The following is a 13,959-nucleotide window of genomic DNA, read 5'->3' as shown; positions in this document are numbered from 1 at the left end:
TTCTGGTTTATATTTGTTCTGCTTTTATTGTGCTATTCTTTTGTTTGTTTGTTTGTTTGTTTATTCTATCTGCAATTATTTTAACCAAATAAAGCACAAACATGCATTAAAACCAGCATTTAAAAAAATATAATTTTAAAAACTCGATTAAAACACCCCACCCACATGAAAAGGCCATAGATAATTAAAAGCCAAAGGGATGTTTTTGCCTGGCGCCTAAAGATATGTAATGATGGCACCAGGTAAGAGCCTTCCATAAGCAGGGAGCTACATCAAAGAGAGTGGCATTGCAAAGGAGCAGATGAGATTTAGAGCTTTCGCAAAGGAAAAGGGAACATTAAATGCAACTTGTTGCTGCGGCATCAAAGCAAAACTGTTGCAATGGGTGGCCTGGCATTCGCTGGTGAGGATTAGCTTTGCGTAATTGATATCGTATGAGGGATAGAGTAGGGTAGCGCCCCCCCCCTCCCCGGCCCCACCACCCACGTGCTGGAAAGATCTGAAGCAAGGGACATGTTGTGTATGTGTATGTAGGACCCTGCCGGACCAGGGTTCAAAAATGCTTGGGGAGTTGATATAGAAGGTCCTCCCCATCGCCTCTCCCATTCCCCCACACTTTCAGATTTTGTATTGATAGCGAGGGTCAGCAGGAATGAGAGCAGTGAATACAGGCTTGCTCTCTCCTTCATGTGAGGGTAAATCACACGAGCGAATAAGCTGCTTGAATATGGAAGGGCTGTGCGATGTCTGTACCAAAATGCACTGTACTTCTGCCAGCTTGTTCCCTCTATACGTCCATAGACACACACAAATATATTTCCTGTTAAAGGGGGGGGGGCGAGGAGAGAGAAAAGGCTGCATTGCTTTCAAGGGCAGACTGGCACCTCTGTGTATAATCTTTGACATGCAGAAGAATTTCTGCCAGGTCTGAGGAAATGGATTTTGGAGCCTGGAAAAATTCCTTGGGGGTGGGGGAGAAGGACAATGACAAGGCCGATTATGAAGTCGGCATTCCACGGTATCCATTTCTCTAGAATATTTCCTTTTAGGACAACTTCATTTTTGGCGCCACCAGTACATTTTTCCCCTTCTTTAAATACAGAGTCACACTGGATCATTTTCTGAAGATTAAAGGCAGGAATTTGTTACGTTTTTGAGCACAATTATCGGAGTATTTGTGCCATGTAAACTTAGAAGTGTTCTCTGTTCTTCACCTTTTTAAAAGACCAACATTACGTTTGAATTAATTTTTATAGGCCCTTTTCTCAATGGGCCTGCCCTCTCATGAATGAACAGCAGAGCAAGATTGCAGCAATCTCTCCCTCCCCACCCCACCCTTTCCTTTCTCCTAGGACACTTTTTATTTTTCACCATGGAAACCATCTACAAAGTATAGCAGCAAAGATGTGGAAACTAGGACCACATTCTCAAAATAACTCTTAGGTCTTACTGGGTACAGAGCGCCTATAAAAATGAGCTTGGATATCAAGTCACTAGTGTATTGCAATCTCATGAATGCTCAGTTTATGTTTCCTTGTTTATCTTGCAGCAAAACAAATTCTTCAACAACCAGAACTAAGACAGCCCTGTGTTTCTTTATCTTAACCTTCTACCAAGATAATATAGCTTTAAATGTGTCATTTATCATCACATACTTTAAGCAAGTATCTTATCACAGTGAAAGATGGCTGCTCAGTTCCTTTCTAAGTATAAATGCGCTTTGGACACTTGGCTGGCTTACAGTCTTGATCTATCCAATTAATCTTTACATTTTAGAACCAGAAATGAGAACATGGGTATGAGAACATCTAGGAAAAGTGCTGGCCATTGTTTAGAGAGCACCAATCACCATTCTTAATGCCATTCCTCTTCTGGAATAATCCCTGTTCTTTGCCATTATCATAACTGAGTTGTTCCTTGTTGGTTGACCCATCCTAGCTGCTTCTCATTCTACGGAGCTGTGATCACTGGTTTGCCAAGGTTAACACGTTCATGTGGTTACAGAGCTTAATATGATACAGGGCTTAGTCTCTGGGATCTATTTTCAATTCTTGAAACAAGCTGTGTTGTTTTTATTAATAGCAAATGAAGAGCACCTTCCCTTTCCTAGCCCTTGCCCACATATTTTGGAAGAGATGTTCAAATCGCAAAGCATGACTTCCAAGAAAATCTGGGCCTCTGCGCCCATAACTATGTGAAGACATATGGCATAAGCAGAATTAAACCTTAACACAAGCTACTCACTTTAAGCCTCTGCATTCTGTATATCTGTGTTTCCTTTTCTGCACATTCTATCTGGCAAAGTCTATAGAACAGTAGCATAGGAAGCTGCCTTATACTGAATCAGACCATTGGCCCACCTAACATGGGATTATCGACTGACGTCACTTCTCTGTGATTTTAGGCAGCGGTTTCTCTCACCCCTATCTAGAAATGCCAGGGATTGAACCTGGGACCTTGCAAATGCAGAGCTGAGCTACGGAATGCTATGCTGGAGTATAGTCCATCGCTTTCCATTTGTGACATGTAAACATCTGCCTTGTAGTCAGTGGAATTCTAACAAATATTTCAATCTAGTTAATATATGGCCCTAATGGAACAAAGTTTTATCCCCTGTCACACATCGAAATTCATGACAGAACAGCAAATACGCCTGTACTTGATTGGCCAAGGAATTCCCAGGACGTAAATCCCAATGAGAATTTGTGGGCTACAGGGGTACCTCAGGTTAAGTAATTAATTCGTTCCGGAGGTCCGTTCTTAACCTGAAGCACGGCTTTAGCTAATGGGGCCTCCGGAGCATGCCGCACCGCCGGAGCATGATTTCTGTTCTCATCCTGAAGCAAAGTTCTTAACCCGAGGTACTATTTCTGGGTTAGCAGAGTCTGTAACCTGAAGCAAATGTAACCTGAATCGTATGTAACCCAAGGTACCACTGTATATGCAAAAGTCACCTCCATGCTATATGGAGAAGCTCATTCAGGCGCTGATTCAAGTGTGGTACAGGGATCCGAAAATCAACAGTGACTGTTCGAAACTAGCAAACTTCATGCCAAACCGTGTTCAACTGCTGCTTAAAAATAGTGGAGGTCATATCTGTTACTAATGTACGTATATGTGAGATTTGTACATGTATATGTGAGTTTTGTACAATAAACTACATTGTTTGTTTCAATTAATTTGCACAAGGGTGTAGGTCAAGAAAAGGCATGTATGGTGGTTCAGTCTGAGGATATATCCAGAACACCATCTGCTTTGGTTTTGTGGCATGAATTTTGGTTGCTGTAGCCTCAGAAAGTATGGAGGAATGTGATGTTTTTAATGTTGGCTCCATTCTTTGCTCTTCATGGAACCATCATGCATCAAAGAAATGGGGATTGCCTGGCCTCATGCTCATTTTCTTATCCATTGAGTTTATGCTGCTTGAACTGTTACACTTGTACACCACCCTGGAATCAGCAATGAAAATAACAGCATCTTCTTTGTTTTTCAGGTGTCCATCAGCCAGCAACCATCAGGAAGAGGTGTGCCATGTTTAAGATGCAGAGGGATGTGCAGTGGCTTTGAGCCACATTCTTGGAGGTAGTGCCTTTAATACTTGATTCTGCTTTTCCACTTTGGTTGTTGTTCATGTTCTGACTTGTCTTCTGATTTTGTGCAGCTGTGAACAGACTAAATGCCATTTGTGCTTTGCAGTGGATAGAAAGACCTGCACCCAATAAGATCAATAATGGTTTTGTTACTGATTTTCATTGTGATTTCACAGTTAAATTAACATGGCGGTTGCCATAGTTACAAAAAAAGATGCAAAGCACTTTCCCCCAAGTACTCAAAAGCAGCCTGGCTTTCATTTCACAAGCACTCAAGAGAGTTTTGCATACACTCAGTAATTCTTGCAACAACATTGAAAGGTAGTCCAGCACTGTTCTCTTCCTATATAGATGATGGAGTTAAGGATGTTAGAAAGCAGTCGCTCCTCCACATGCAGCTGCTGGGTGACCTTCAGCTAGTCACACTTCTCTGAAGTCTCTCAGCCTCACTCACCTCACAGAGTGTTTGTTGTGGGGGAAGAAGGGAAAGGAGATTGTTAGCTGCTTTGAGACTCCTTAGAGTGGTGATAAAGCGGGATATGAAATCCAAACTCTTCTTCTTCTTCTAGAAGCAAGCCTGCTTAGAAAGCCATCTTTTGCGGGAAGAAAATATTTATTGACCTTTAGTAAGCCATTGCTAGCACCAAATTAAAACTCAACTGAGTAGACTGTTCAAATATTGCCCAGCTGTTAAAATGAGTTACACCAAAGTTCCTTCAGTTTTTCAGACTTGTAGGATTCAGAGTCTCAACTGGTTAATCTTGAGCTTGCTGCTTTTGTTCCCCATCAAAAGGTCAGCCTATATAATTGTGTCCCTGACTCTCTTGGCCCTTCCATTCCAGTCAAAGGACACCATTCTTTCAGCGGTGATGTCATCTTTTAAAAATGCCACATTCCTTGAAGTCTCCACTCTCAAGGGAACAGTTTGGAAAGACTCAAGTGACCCGTTTGAATGCAAATAGTCAAGGCTTTTTGATATATCTGCCCAGCCAGCGTTCGCATAAGCTATCAGGCATGTAGTGAATCTGGTCTGTTTTGGTTTTGGTGGGAAAACATTTTCAGACCAGTGATTCAAGACACACATAAAAATGCAGCAGCCCTTCCTGCCTGCTTTTTAATCTTACTCAGTCGCAGATAGGCTTTCTCCCACAATTAGGACATCTTTTTGCAGCAGGCTGGCAATGAAAGCATTGCTCAAATCTGGACCCACTTTATGATTCCTCCATCTGTGTGTTGTACTTCTCTCTTGTTTATGCAAAAAAAAAAAATTTGCTGGATTTCTCTCCTTCCCCATTTTTTTATATTATTATTGTGCCATAGATATTCATGTCTTGAACTCACACTTCCAGTTCACCACTAAGGCAAAGAGCTGGGAGAGTATTCCTTCTCCTCACATCAAAGATATTCAGGGACTTTTATTTACCATATTTACTCAAATCTAATGCTCATCTTTTTTGGCCCAATTATGTTGCAAGAATTAAAGTGCACATTAGATTCCAGGGCGCATTTACATTCGCCAGGAAATCCTTTATTTATTTCAAGGTTCTGAAAACTGAGGTGCGCATTAGATTCGATGGCGCATTAGACTTAAGTAAATATGGTATTTATTTTGGTCCTCTTTTAAGTACTGTCAACCACATTCCACTCTTCTGGGTGGGGAGCAATCTGATTATTCTGTACTGCAGCCAGTGCAAGTAGATAAATAGATACCGCTGTGGCTGGAAGCTAAACGGCATTTCCATGCGCTCTGGTTTGTGTCACGGTGTTCCATTGCACCAGAAGCAGTTTAGTCATGCTGGCCACATGACCCAGAAAGCTGTCTGTGGACAAACGCTGGCTCCCTTGGCCTGAAAGCGAGATGAGCACTGCAACCCCATAGTCACCTTTGACTGTATTTAACCGTCCAGGGGTCTTTCACCTTTATCTTTTAGTACGATAGAGCATCATAATACAGAGAGGTTTTCAAGATGCTAGTCTTCTCTGGCTTTTTTCCCTTTAGCATCTACTCAGACTTCCTTGAGTATAGCTTCCTCCAAATTCTGCTCTGTGCAAGAAATCATAGAAAATTCAGTGCCAAATATTTGCATTACCTACAAGTGCATTACCTACAAAAAGATGAATTTCGTTTCATCAAAAATCTTTTTCTTTTTTTACCATGTGTACTACTTTTGAGATGTGGTTTCAGAAAAGCTTTTAAAAGGAGTGATCTGGATTAGAGCTGTTGGGATATTGGTTCCATTTGCTACAAGCAATAGTGCCAGTATATCATCCTACCCACACAAAAACACATGCTCTGCTTCCCTTACATTAAGGCTACTGTGAAGCCAGGAAACACTTTTTAAGAACCATGATGGTGTTACCTGCTGTTAATGCAATGGTCTGCAAATATATAAAATCTGAAAGAATATAGTCTCTGGCTTATGATCTGCAAAGCAAAGGAATATAAAATTTTAAGACAGCTTGGATCCAAGTTCCCATGCCAAGTATGCTATAAATCTGCTGCTGTCTGGGTTGCATCTTTTCTTCCCAAACGCTTTAGCTACTTGGGAATAATCATAGTATTGTGACTAGGGCAGAGTGGGAGAACACATGCGCAAGGTTCCCAGGGGTCAGTCCCTGGCATTTCCTGTGATCCATTCCACCCTTTGACCCAAGCGTTTCCAAGGCAATCTATTAAAATACACAGATCAATATACAAAGCCAGCAATCTATACAACCAATACATGAAATCACTCTCTAACCAATAGGCTTGCAAAGAACCCAGCCTGAGACCACTTCCAGTCAGGTTAGAGATCCCTGGCCTAGATCCTATAATATTTGCAGTGCTGTATTCTGTAATATCTGGTCCTGTAATCTGTTAGCCAAGCTTCAAAATGATTGCCACCAGTATGACAGGCTGTGCATTAAATGACATCTCAATATTTAGGTCTGTGCATTTCTAGAGACATTGTTGAGAGAGAAGAGCCCAACTCCTCAAGCAGATTGATTTTAGTGAGGTTCAGTAAGTTGGGTGGTGGCGAAGCATCAGCACTTCTTTCCGCTGCTACTTGCCAGGATGACAATGGGACAAGGTAAGATGGCAATGTGGACATGGAAGCTCCAGCGGCACCTGCATCATGCCACCACAGACCTGGAGCTTCTCTAAACTTATCACCCTTTCACCCTACCTTGGCAAATAAGAGCACCACCAGCCCTGTTCATTCTTTTCATGTACTGCTCTGCTAAGGTCAGAACTGGAGACAACGATTTCCAGGGAGAGATGCCTGCAGATAGGGATATCTATGCTTTTAAACAGTCTGCCTCACACTCTGCCTTTTTAAAGAACCTATTTAGGACAAAGAATGACTTTTGTAGACTGGAATTTGTAGAAAGACATTGAAATAGTTTCTCAGTTCTCTGCAGTGGTTCCCCCTCACCCAAGCCTCCGCATGCTTTTTATAATTTAAAATTCTTTCTTTCTTTTTTTCATAAATGACATGTAATCACACTGACTTAATGCTCCTTGGGGAGTAGAAGAGATCAGGGATCCTAAAAAGAAAGCATTTGCCTTCACGCTGTAATCCTAGTACTCCTTCTGAATTGAACTTTGGCAAGGCCGGTTGAAAACAGACATTCTTCTGTGGCATCAGCCAATTGGAGAAGAGCAACCACATGACTGGTTTTTATGTGCACAACAGGGGGAAGAGGGCAAGATGCCAAAGTAATTATACTTGACTTACCATCCAGCATCCTTTTATGCTGCATGTGGATTTATGCACTGTAATACCTTTCCCTACATCTGCGAGAGACTGGCTTCCAGATCTAATTATTTCAACACAGTTTAATAAACCCTGTTCTCCTTATTTGCTATCAAGATGGGGGCTATTTAGCAAACTATTAAGTATATTCCATTCACTTTCCTCCTACTGGGCACAGCAATGTCATTTTTTGTTTGGCTCTGGAAAGGCTCTTGAAATTATTTTCTGAAAATTACTCTTTTATCACTGCCGAAAATCTATTTGTGTGTTCACTGCCTGTTTTGTTTGAAATCTGAGCTGGGTTCATATTTTTATTGTGGTTCCACACAAGCATAGCCTTTGAAGAATCTCTTCCATCCTGGAACGTTGCATCTAACTCATTAGTGGATAATTGTGGACATTAACTGTAAATGTTCCTCTAGAGGCTAGAATGACCTTGGTTTGTATAATTCCAAAGGGAGAAATGGATGCTTATAAAAACTAGGTGGCAGGGCTGGACCAATACTTTTTGGTGCCTCAGGAAAACCCCCCAAATGATGCCTCCCCCACCAGGGAATAAGGGGCGAGTGAAGAACTACATCATGAACAAGTACAGAATAAAGACTGATGTCAAGATCTGCTGCCCTTGTTGATCCTTCTGTCTGAGGCGTCATCTCACCTTGCCTCATGGGTGGGGCAGTCCTGCTAAGAGGAGATAATGGATAAAAATTCAACACCGCCTTTCCACTTGCAGAGCAGTTCTTGATACAACAAATGTGTCCAGTAGCATAAGAGGTGACATTTGCTGATTTTACACCTCCCCATCTCATGCAACTCCCTGCAGTTCAGTAATTTCCCTCAGTTAGTGTGTATTTTGCATACATATAGATTTGAAAGCATTTCTGTTGCATTGCCCTTAAATCTCTTTTCACCCTTACTTTAAGATCTTGAGTATCTGATTGAATATATGTTTATGTGTGTTCACTCCCTACCACTTTGCATTCCAGCTGCTTCCATTGCCCAGAGCTCCCTAGTAAATGAGGGGATTGCTTAAACTTCAAGGAACCAAAGGGAGGACTTGGGTGCAATTGTGTCAACGGCCCACCATGCTTCTCTATTCCATAGGAAGACCTGGGCCTCAGAATTGCCAGCACTGACTATTGGCAAATCCCCCAGAGCTTTCAGAATCCCTTAGACCCCATAGGTCTCTGGGGTTGGACTCCCAACCCTACAACAGTAGATTGGTACTGCTTTACCAGGGTATTAAGAATAAGAATATTTTAGAGAAGAGAAGGAAATAAAACAAAGACTTTGAATACAATGCCAGAAGTGTAGAAAGAAGATATGTGTGTTATTGTACTACAAGCGCTCCTGTCTTATTTTTATGTCAAGGCAACTGAGAGATTCTAGCTGAACTGTCTCACTGTAAAGAGGAAAGCACACACAATGCATCTTGTGGAGCTGGTGCCCCAAACTGCATTCCCGTATCAAGGTTCTTCTTTCTCCACAATGTGTAGTGTTGCTAGCCTTGTGACCTCACTGTGCGACCTCACTGACTATGGCATATTGCTCAGCCGCTTCCAGTGTCAGCCAATGATAAGCAGCAGAGAAACCTATTTATGTGACCACATCACTGTGAGGGATCAGAAATGCTGCTATTGCAGAGACGGGAACTAACTTAAAATGGAGGAGGTCTGTTGGTGGCAGACCCGTGACATGATTTTAAAATATGTGATTCGTTGCCCAGATTATGCAGCACTATGCCACAGAGCATACCCTCGACAGAGCTTCAAGTCCCTGGCATGTGTATTTGTATGCTTAGACGTATTGTAGATGACTGTTTTATATTGTGGGGATGGTGGTTTGCCTCTGTTTTAGAATCAGCCGTGTACTGTGAATGCAAACATGTTGCTGTTTTTATTTCTTATGTCCCAATACTTCATCTCACAAGAGCCCAGAGCAGCTAAGAACAAATATACAGCCTTTAAAGCAAAGTTAAGGCATGGTACAAAGCACAGCAGGCCTTTAATTATAGAAATGCATGTACAAAAGCAAGTGAGTTAATTTTTTTATTAAAAAGTATTTCTAAGCCACTTCATGCTTTCAAAGATTCTAAGCTGCATACAGTGGACCAACGGTACAAGGCCCAGTCACATAGATCAAGGGAAGTCTGTGATGTTGTTCTTATTATGCCTCAAAGGCCTGTTGGATAAGAGTTCTATCCAATAGGGCCAGTTGCCATGTGAATACTCCCAAATATAACCCTGCTCCCAAATATAACAATTTCCATGCTTTATATTCTTAAGAAACTGGGGCAAGGGGAAATAGCACAGAGACTCAAGAGGCCTATAGATATCACAACAGGATGTATTGAGGGGGGGTCTTTGTTTGACATAACCTACACTGACTAAACATTCAAGTTTGTATGTTTTGATCTTACCTCATCCTAGGATGTGTTGCAGTGATACACTAATGACAAACCCATTCATGCCATAGAGCTCTGAACCACCCTCATTCTCCCATTGTAGTCTTCCAGTAAAGGAGGAGAAATGTTTAAGAGCAGGGTAACAATACTATTATATTTCCCTGAATTAGTAATTTACAGCTTAATCTTATCATTTTGCAGCCAAGACTCTCTTATGTTCTGCTTCACCCACCCCATCTTATAAACTGAAATTTCCACAATCTTTTTATTTTATTTAGTCTTGACTTCAAAGAATCTTACGCCCATATTTCCTGTGCAATTCTGCAATAAGCTATTTACATATATCAGATGCCTTTAAACCTAGCTGCCAAGGCAATGCACTCAAAAACGACTTTGCTGCTTGAATCCAAATCCCTTGAAATCATATGTTTAGCTTTGGAATCAGGGCAGTGGAAAAATTGTGAATGTATTCTTATATAAAATATTAGAAAATAATGCACCTTGCGTGATAACACTGGGTTTGTACATGGATATTGAAGACTCGGGTGTTCTTTTCCAATTTGGAAGAAAGGAGGGATATAAATGCATTAAATAAACAAAGCAGTGAGACTCATGTCCTCGTCTCTCAGGTGATTCTTTCCAAAATTGTGTAACTGACTAGCTGCATTCACAGCAGCTTAGAAGTAACACTTGGTCATTGTGCCCTGAGGCTGATTCTCCAGGGTCTCTGCAGTGTGGGTTTTTACAGTTTTATATTCCACACCATGGCAAATTCCATTAGTCTGCAGCTTACAAATTGAGTTCTTGCCAACAAAGGTCTTTTGTCCTACGCCATGATCCATTTCAATATTTAACCTTCAGTGTTTTTGAAAGTTCATTCCTGAGCCTCCAAAAGAGCACATGCCTGTTTGGGGTTCAGCTTATATCAAAGGGTGACCTCATTTTGTCTCCCACAGGAAAATATGCAAGTCATGTAAATGCAGCCAGGAAGATCACAGTCTGAGCTCCGATGCAGAAGATGATCGGAAAATTGGCCGCTTGCTCTCCGATTCGAAATACTCTTCGCTAACTGCCCGGGTGAAAGGAGGTGATGGTGTTCGCATCTATAAAAGGAACCGTATGATTATCACTAATCCTATCGTGTCTCGGAAAGATCCAACATTTAACACTATTACATACGAATGGGCTCCACCTGGACTGACTCAGAAGCTGGTAAGATCACTCACCTAATTGTATGTAAGGACTACTTGAAATTTTCCAAAACACACAGGGTTTCAATAGCTGCTAAAGGATTTAGCATCTCCACTGTGTGTCCCTTTCCCCCGACCCTGAACCCCCTTTCTCACATCTTCTTAACTTACTGATTTTATATCCTGCCTTTCTCTCAGTGCAGCACACAAGGTGGGTTTGCCACCTACATTAAAACAGATACACCTGAAAACACACCATGCAGGTAACCCTATTAAAACAGCACTGAAAATGCTTAAAACCATTTAAAAAAACACACATGCACACAGTGCAATACCCACCCTCAGGAGACCCTGCCACAACAGTCAGTCAGTGGCCAAAGGCTGTCAGAACAAAAAAGCATTTGCCTGTCAGTGAAAGGAAGTAAGAGAGGAGGTCAGCCTAGCCTTCTGTGGGAGTTCCATTATCTGGGTGAAGCCACCTAGAAGGCACTCTTTCATTTTCTCACCCAATATGCCTGTGAAGGTGGTGGGACTGAGAGAAAGGCCTCCCTAGAAGATCTCAAAGCCCAGGCAGGTTCATATAAGGAGATACAGTGGTGCCCCGCAAGACGAATGCCTCGCAAGACGGAAAACTCACTAGACGAAAGAGTTTTCCGTTTTGGAGGTGCTTCGCAAAACGAATTTCCTATGAGCTTGCTTCGCAAGACAAAAATGTCTTGCGAGTTCCTGCGGGGTTTTTTTCCTTCCCCCCCCCCCTTTTTCTAAGCCACTTATCCGCTAAGCCGCTAAACCGCTAATAGCGCTAATCCGCTAAGCTGTCAATGGGCTTGCTTCGCAAGACGAAAAAACCGCTAGACGAAGAGAATCGCGGAACGGATTCTTTTCGTCTTGCGAGGCACCACTGTATGGTCCTTCAGATAGCCAGGACCCAAACCATATAGGGTTTTGTAGGTCATAACCAAGACTTTTGAAGCAGCTGCTGTGAGAAACTTAAAGACAGATGAATTTTGAATCAAGACCTGCAGATCCTTGTCTTGGACTGTTTTTAATCATGGTTAATACATGGAACTAGAAGCTCAGATCTAGTATCAATCTATGGTGTTTCAAAATCTCCTGCATAGAGGATGAGTTGCAGTCATATCTCACCCTAAGCAATTTATTTTTATTGCCTCCTGGGACCATTTCTGCTGTTGTAAAGGGGGGAAAACTTGAGAAAGCACCATTTTTTTTATTTTTTTTACCAGAAAGATATCTCTGCTACTTGTTTCTTGATTAGTAAATAATGTTGAGGCAGCACATTCGCTTGAAATGTTTAGTGCTGAAAAATCTAGTAGGAATGAATGGCTCTTTTTTGGCTACGTATGTTGTGCATTCGGGGGCGGGGGGATCTGAAGAATGGTGTGCTTTTCCTCTTTATATATGGCACGAGGCCTTTGAATTTTCCCTCCCGAATTAATCTGCTGAACAACATGGAATTCAGTACTGTATTAATTTCGAAGCCCATGTGATTAATATGTGATGTTTGGTAGGGCATAAGATACAAGAGGAGGAGTTTTCCCCTTCAGTGGTCTAGTTTTCAAGAAGTTGGGAGTAAATACTAAGAGCTGAATTCAACTTACTCCTGCTGACACAGTGGGGCATTCTCCCCTCTCCTCCTGCACATGCCCCACACTAGCTCTGGAAGGTCAGAAGACCCCACAAAATAGCACCTTGGAGAAGGAGGAGAGGGATCGCCCTTCACCTTGCAGATCACCCAAACCCCACGTTTGTTGCCCTCCTTAAGCCCCACTGCACTGCCACTGCTGTGGGAAGCCAGAAAATGTAGGCTATTTTCTCCAGTAGCAGTGGGAGATTGGATGGTGGATAAAGAGGAGAAATATTTTCTCCCCTTCATTCCCCATCCCTATGCCAGTGGAGGCAACGACAGGAGAAGCACAGGACAGGTTGAAAAGTCCACACCAACTGATCCGATCCTGCCCACCTGCCCATCTCCGTCCACCTCCATTTTACCTCTTTCTCACCAGCTTTGGCAGCTCGTTTGCTCACCTGTTCAGGCAAACCTTCCTCCACTTACAGCTCAGCCAAACCGCGGCAGAGACAGCTCACAGAGGAACAGGCCAGGCTGTCCGATCACTCACTTGCCTGACTGCACTGCCCACCTGCTGTCCAGTAGGTGGCCACATGAACCGCAGCTTGATGACAGCTTTACAGTTTTATTATATAGTAAGATACATAACATTTATTTATTTATTGCATTTATATCTCACCGTTTCCTCCAAGGAGCTCAGTGTGGTGTAGATTGTTCTTCCCCCTCCTCATTTAATCCCCACAAAAATCCTGTCATGTAGGCTCGGTTGAGAGGCCCAAGCTCAGCCAGTGAGCTTCATGGCAAAGTGGGAATTTGAACCCTGGACTTCTAGGTTCTGGTCTGACACTCTAACCACTGCATACATAACAGAGTAGTCGTTTATCAATCTTTACACCTAGAAGCTTATAAGACATTAGTTGCTTTCTCCGCTAAACCATTCATATAAATGGCCTGGACTTCCAAGGCCAGACGTTTTCAGCATGGCCCAGTATGTTGTCTATCCTTGACTAGCATGAAGAGATGGAGATGCTCAAGAACAGACAGAGGGCAATAAGAAAAGCCTTATGTAAGCAAGTATCCTAGAGTTGCCTTGGGTGACCTTCTAAAGTTACAGTTCACCTCAAACCTCCGTTTGTAAAAGTTCTTTGTCACATGAAAGGAATGAAACTGGAATTCTTGGGAAACCTGTCAATCTCCTGCAGCATGCCTCAGTGCCCAAAATATATCTGTTGCTCTTGAAAAGAGGGCAAGACACACGGACAAAGTGGTCTGGGATTGGCCCAGTCCTCTTGGTAACTAATACGGTGCTCTGGGACTGACTGTGTAATGTGTAAGATGGTTCAGTGGATAATGACAGCTGAGGTAGGTAGCCCAAGAATCTAGAATAATAAATCACAAATGTCCCCCACCTGGCAGTAGTCAATAGCTGCTTACTCATTGCATATTATGA

At 42.4% G+C, this 13,959-nt stretch overlaps 1 protein-coding gene and 1 long non-coding RNA gene across 2 annotated transcripts in view; both read left to right on the top strand.

Annotated features, from left to right (window-relative positions):
* The window catches only part of LOC309337486, a 218,401-nt gene that overhangs the window by 184,931 nt on the left and 19,511 nt on the right, over positions 1 to 13,959 (top strand). The gene's annotated exons all lie outside the window — the stretch shown is intronic.
* The window catches only part of LMCD1 (LIM and cysteine rich domains 1), a 52,726-nt gene that overhangs the window by 19,256 nt on the left and 19,511 nt on the right, over positions 1 to 13,959 (top strand). The window contains exons 2-3 of the mRNA XM_081853742.1: positions 3,494 to 3,582; positions 10,688 to 10,943. Coding sequence (XP_081709868.1) covers positions 3,494 to 3,582; positions 10,688 to 10,943 — 345 coding nt within the window. The remainder of the gene's footprint in view (positions 1 to 3,493; positions 3,583 to 10,687; positions 10,944 to 13,959) is intronic.

The sequence above is a fragment of the Podarcis erhardii genome (genome assembly GCF_964252035.2).
Source record: "Podarcis erhardii genome assembly, chromosome: 2".
NCBI classification, from domain to species: domain Eukaryota; kingdom Metazoa; phylum Chordata; class Lepidosauria; order Squamata; family Lacertidae; genus Podarcis; species Podarcis erhardii.
Note: the sequence above shows the minus strand (reverse complement) of the source record. Positions and strands in the feature narration are given on the sequence as shown.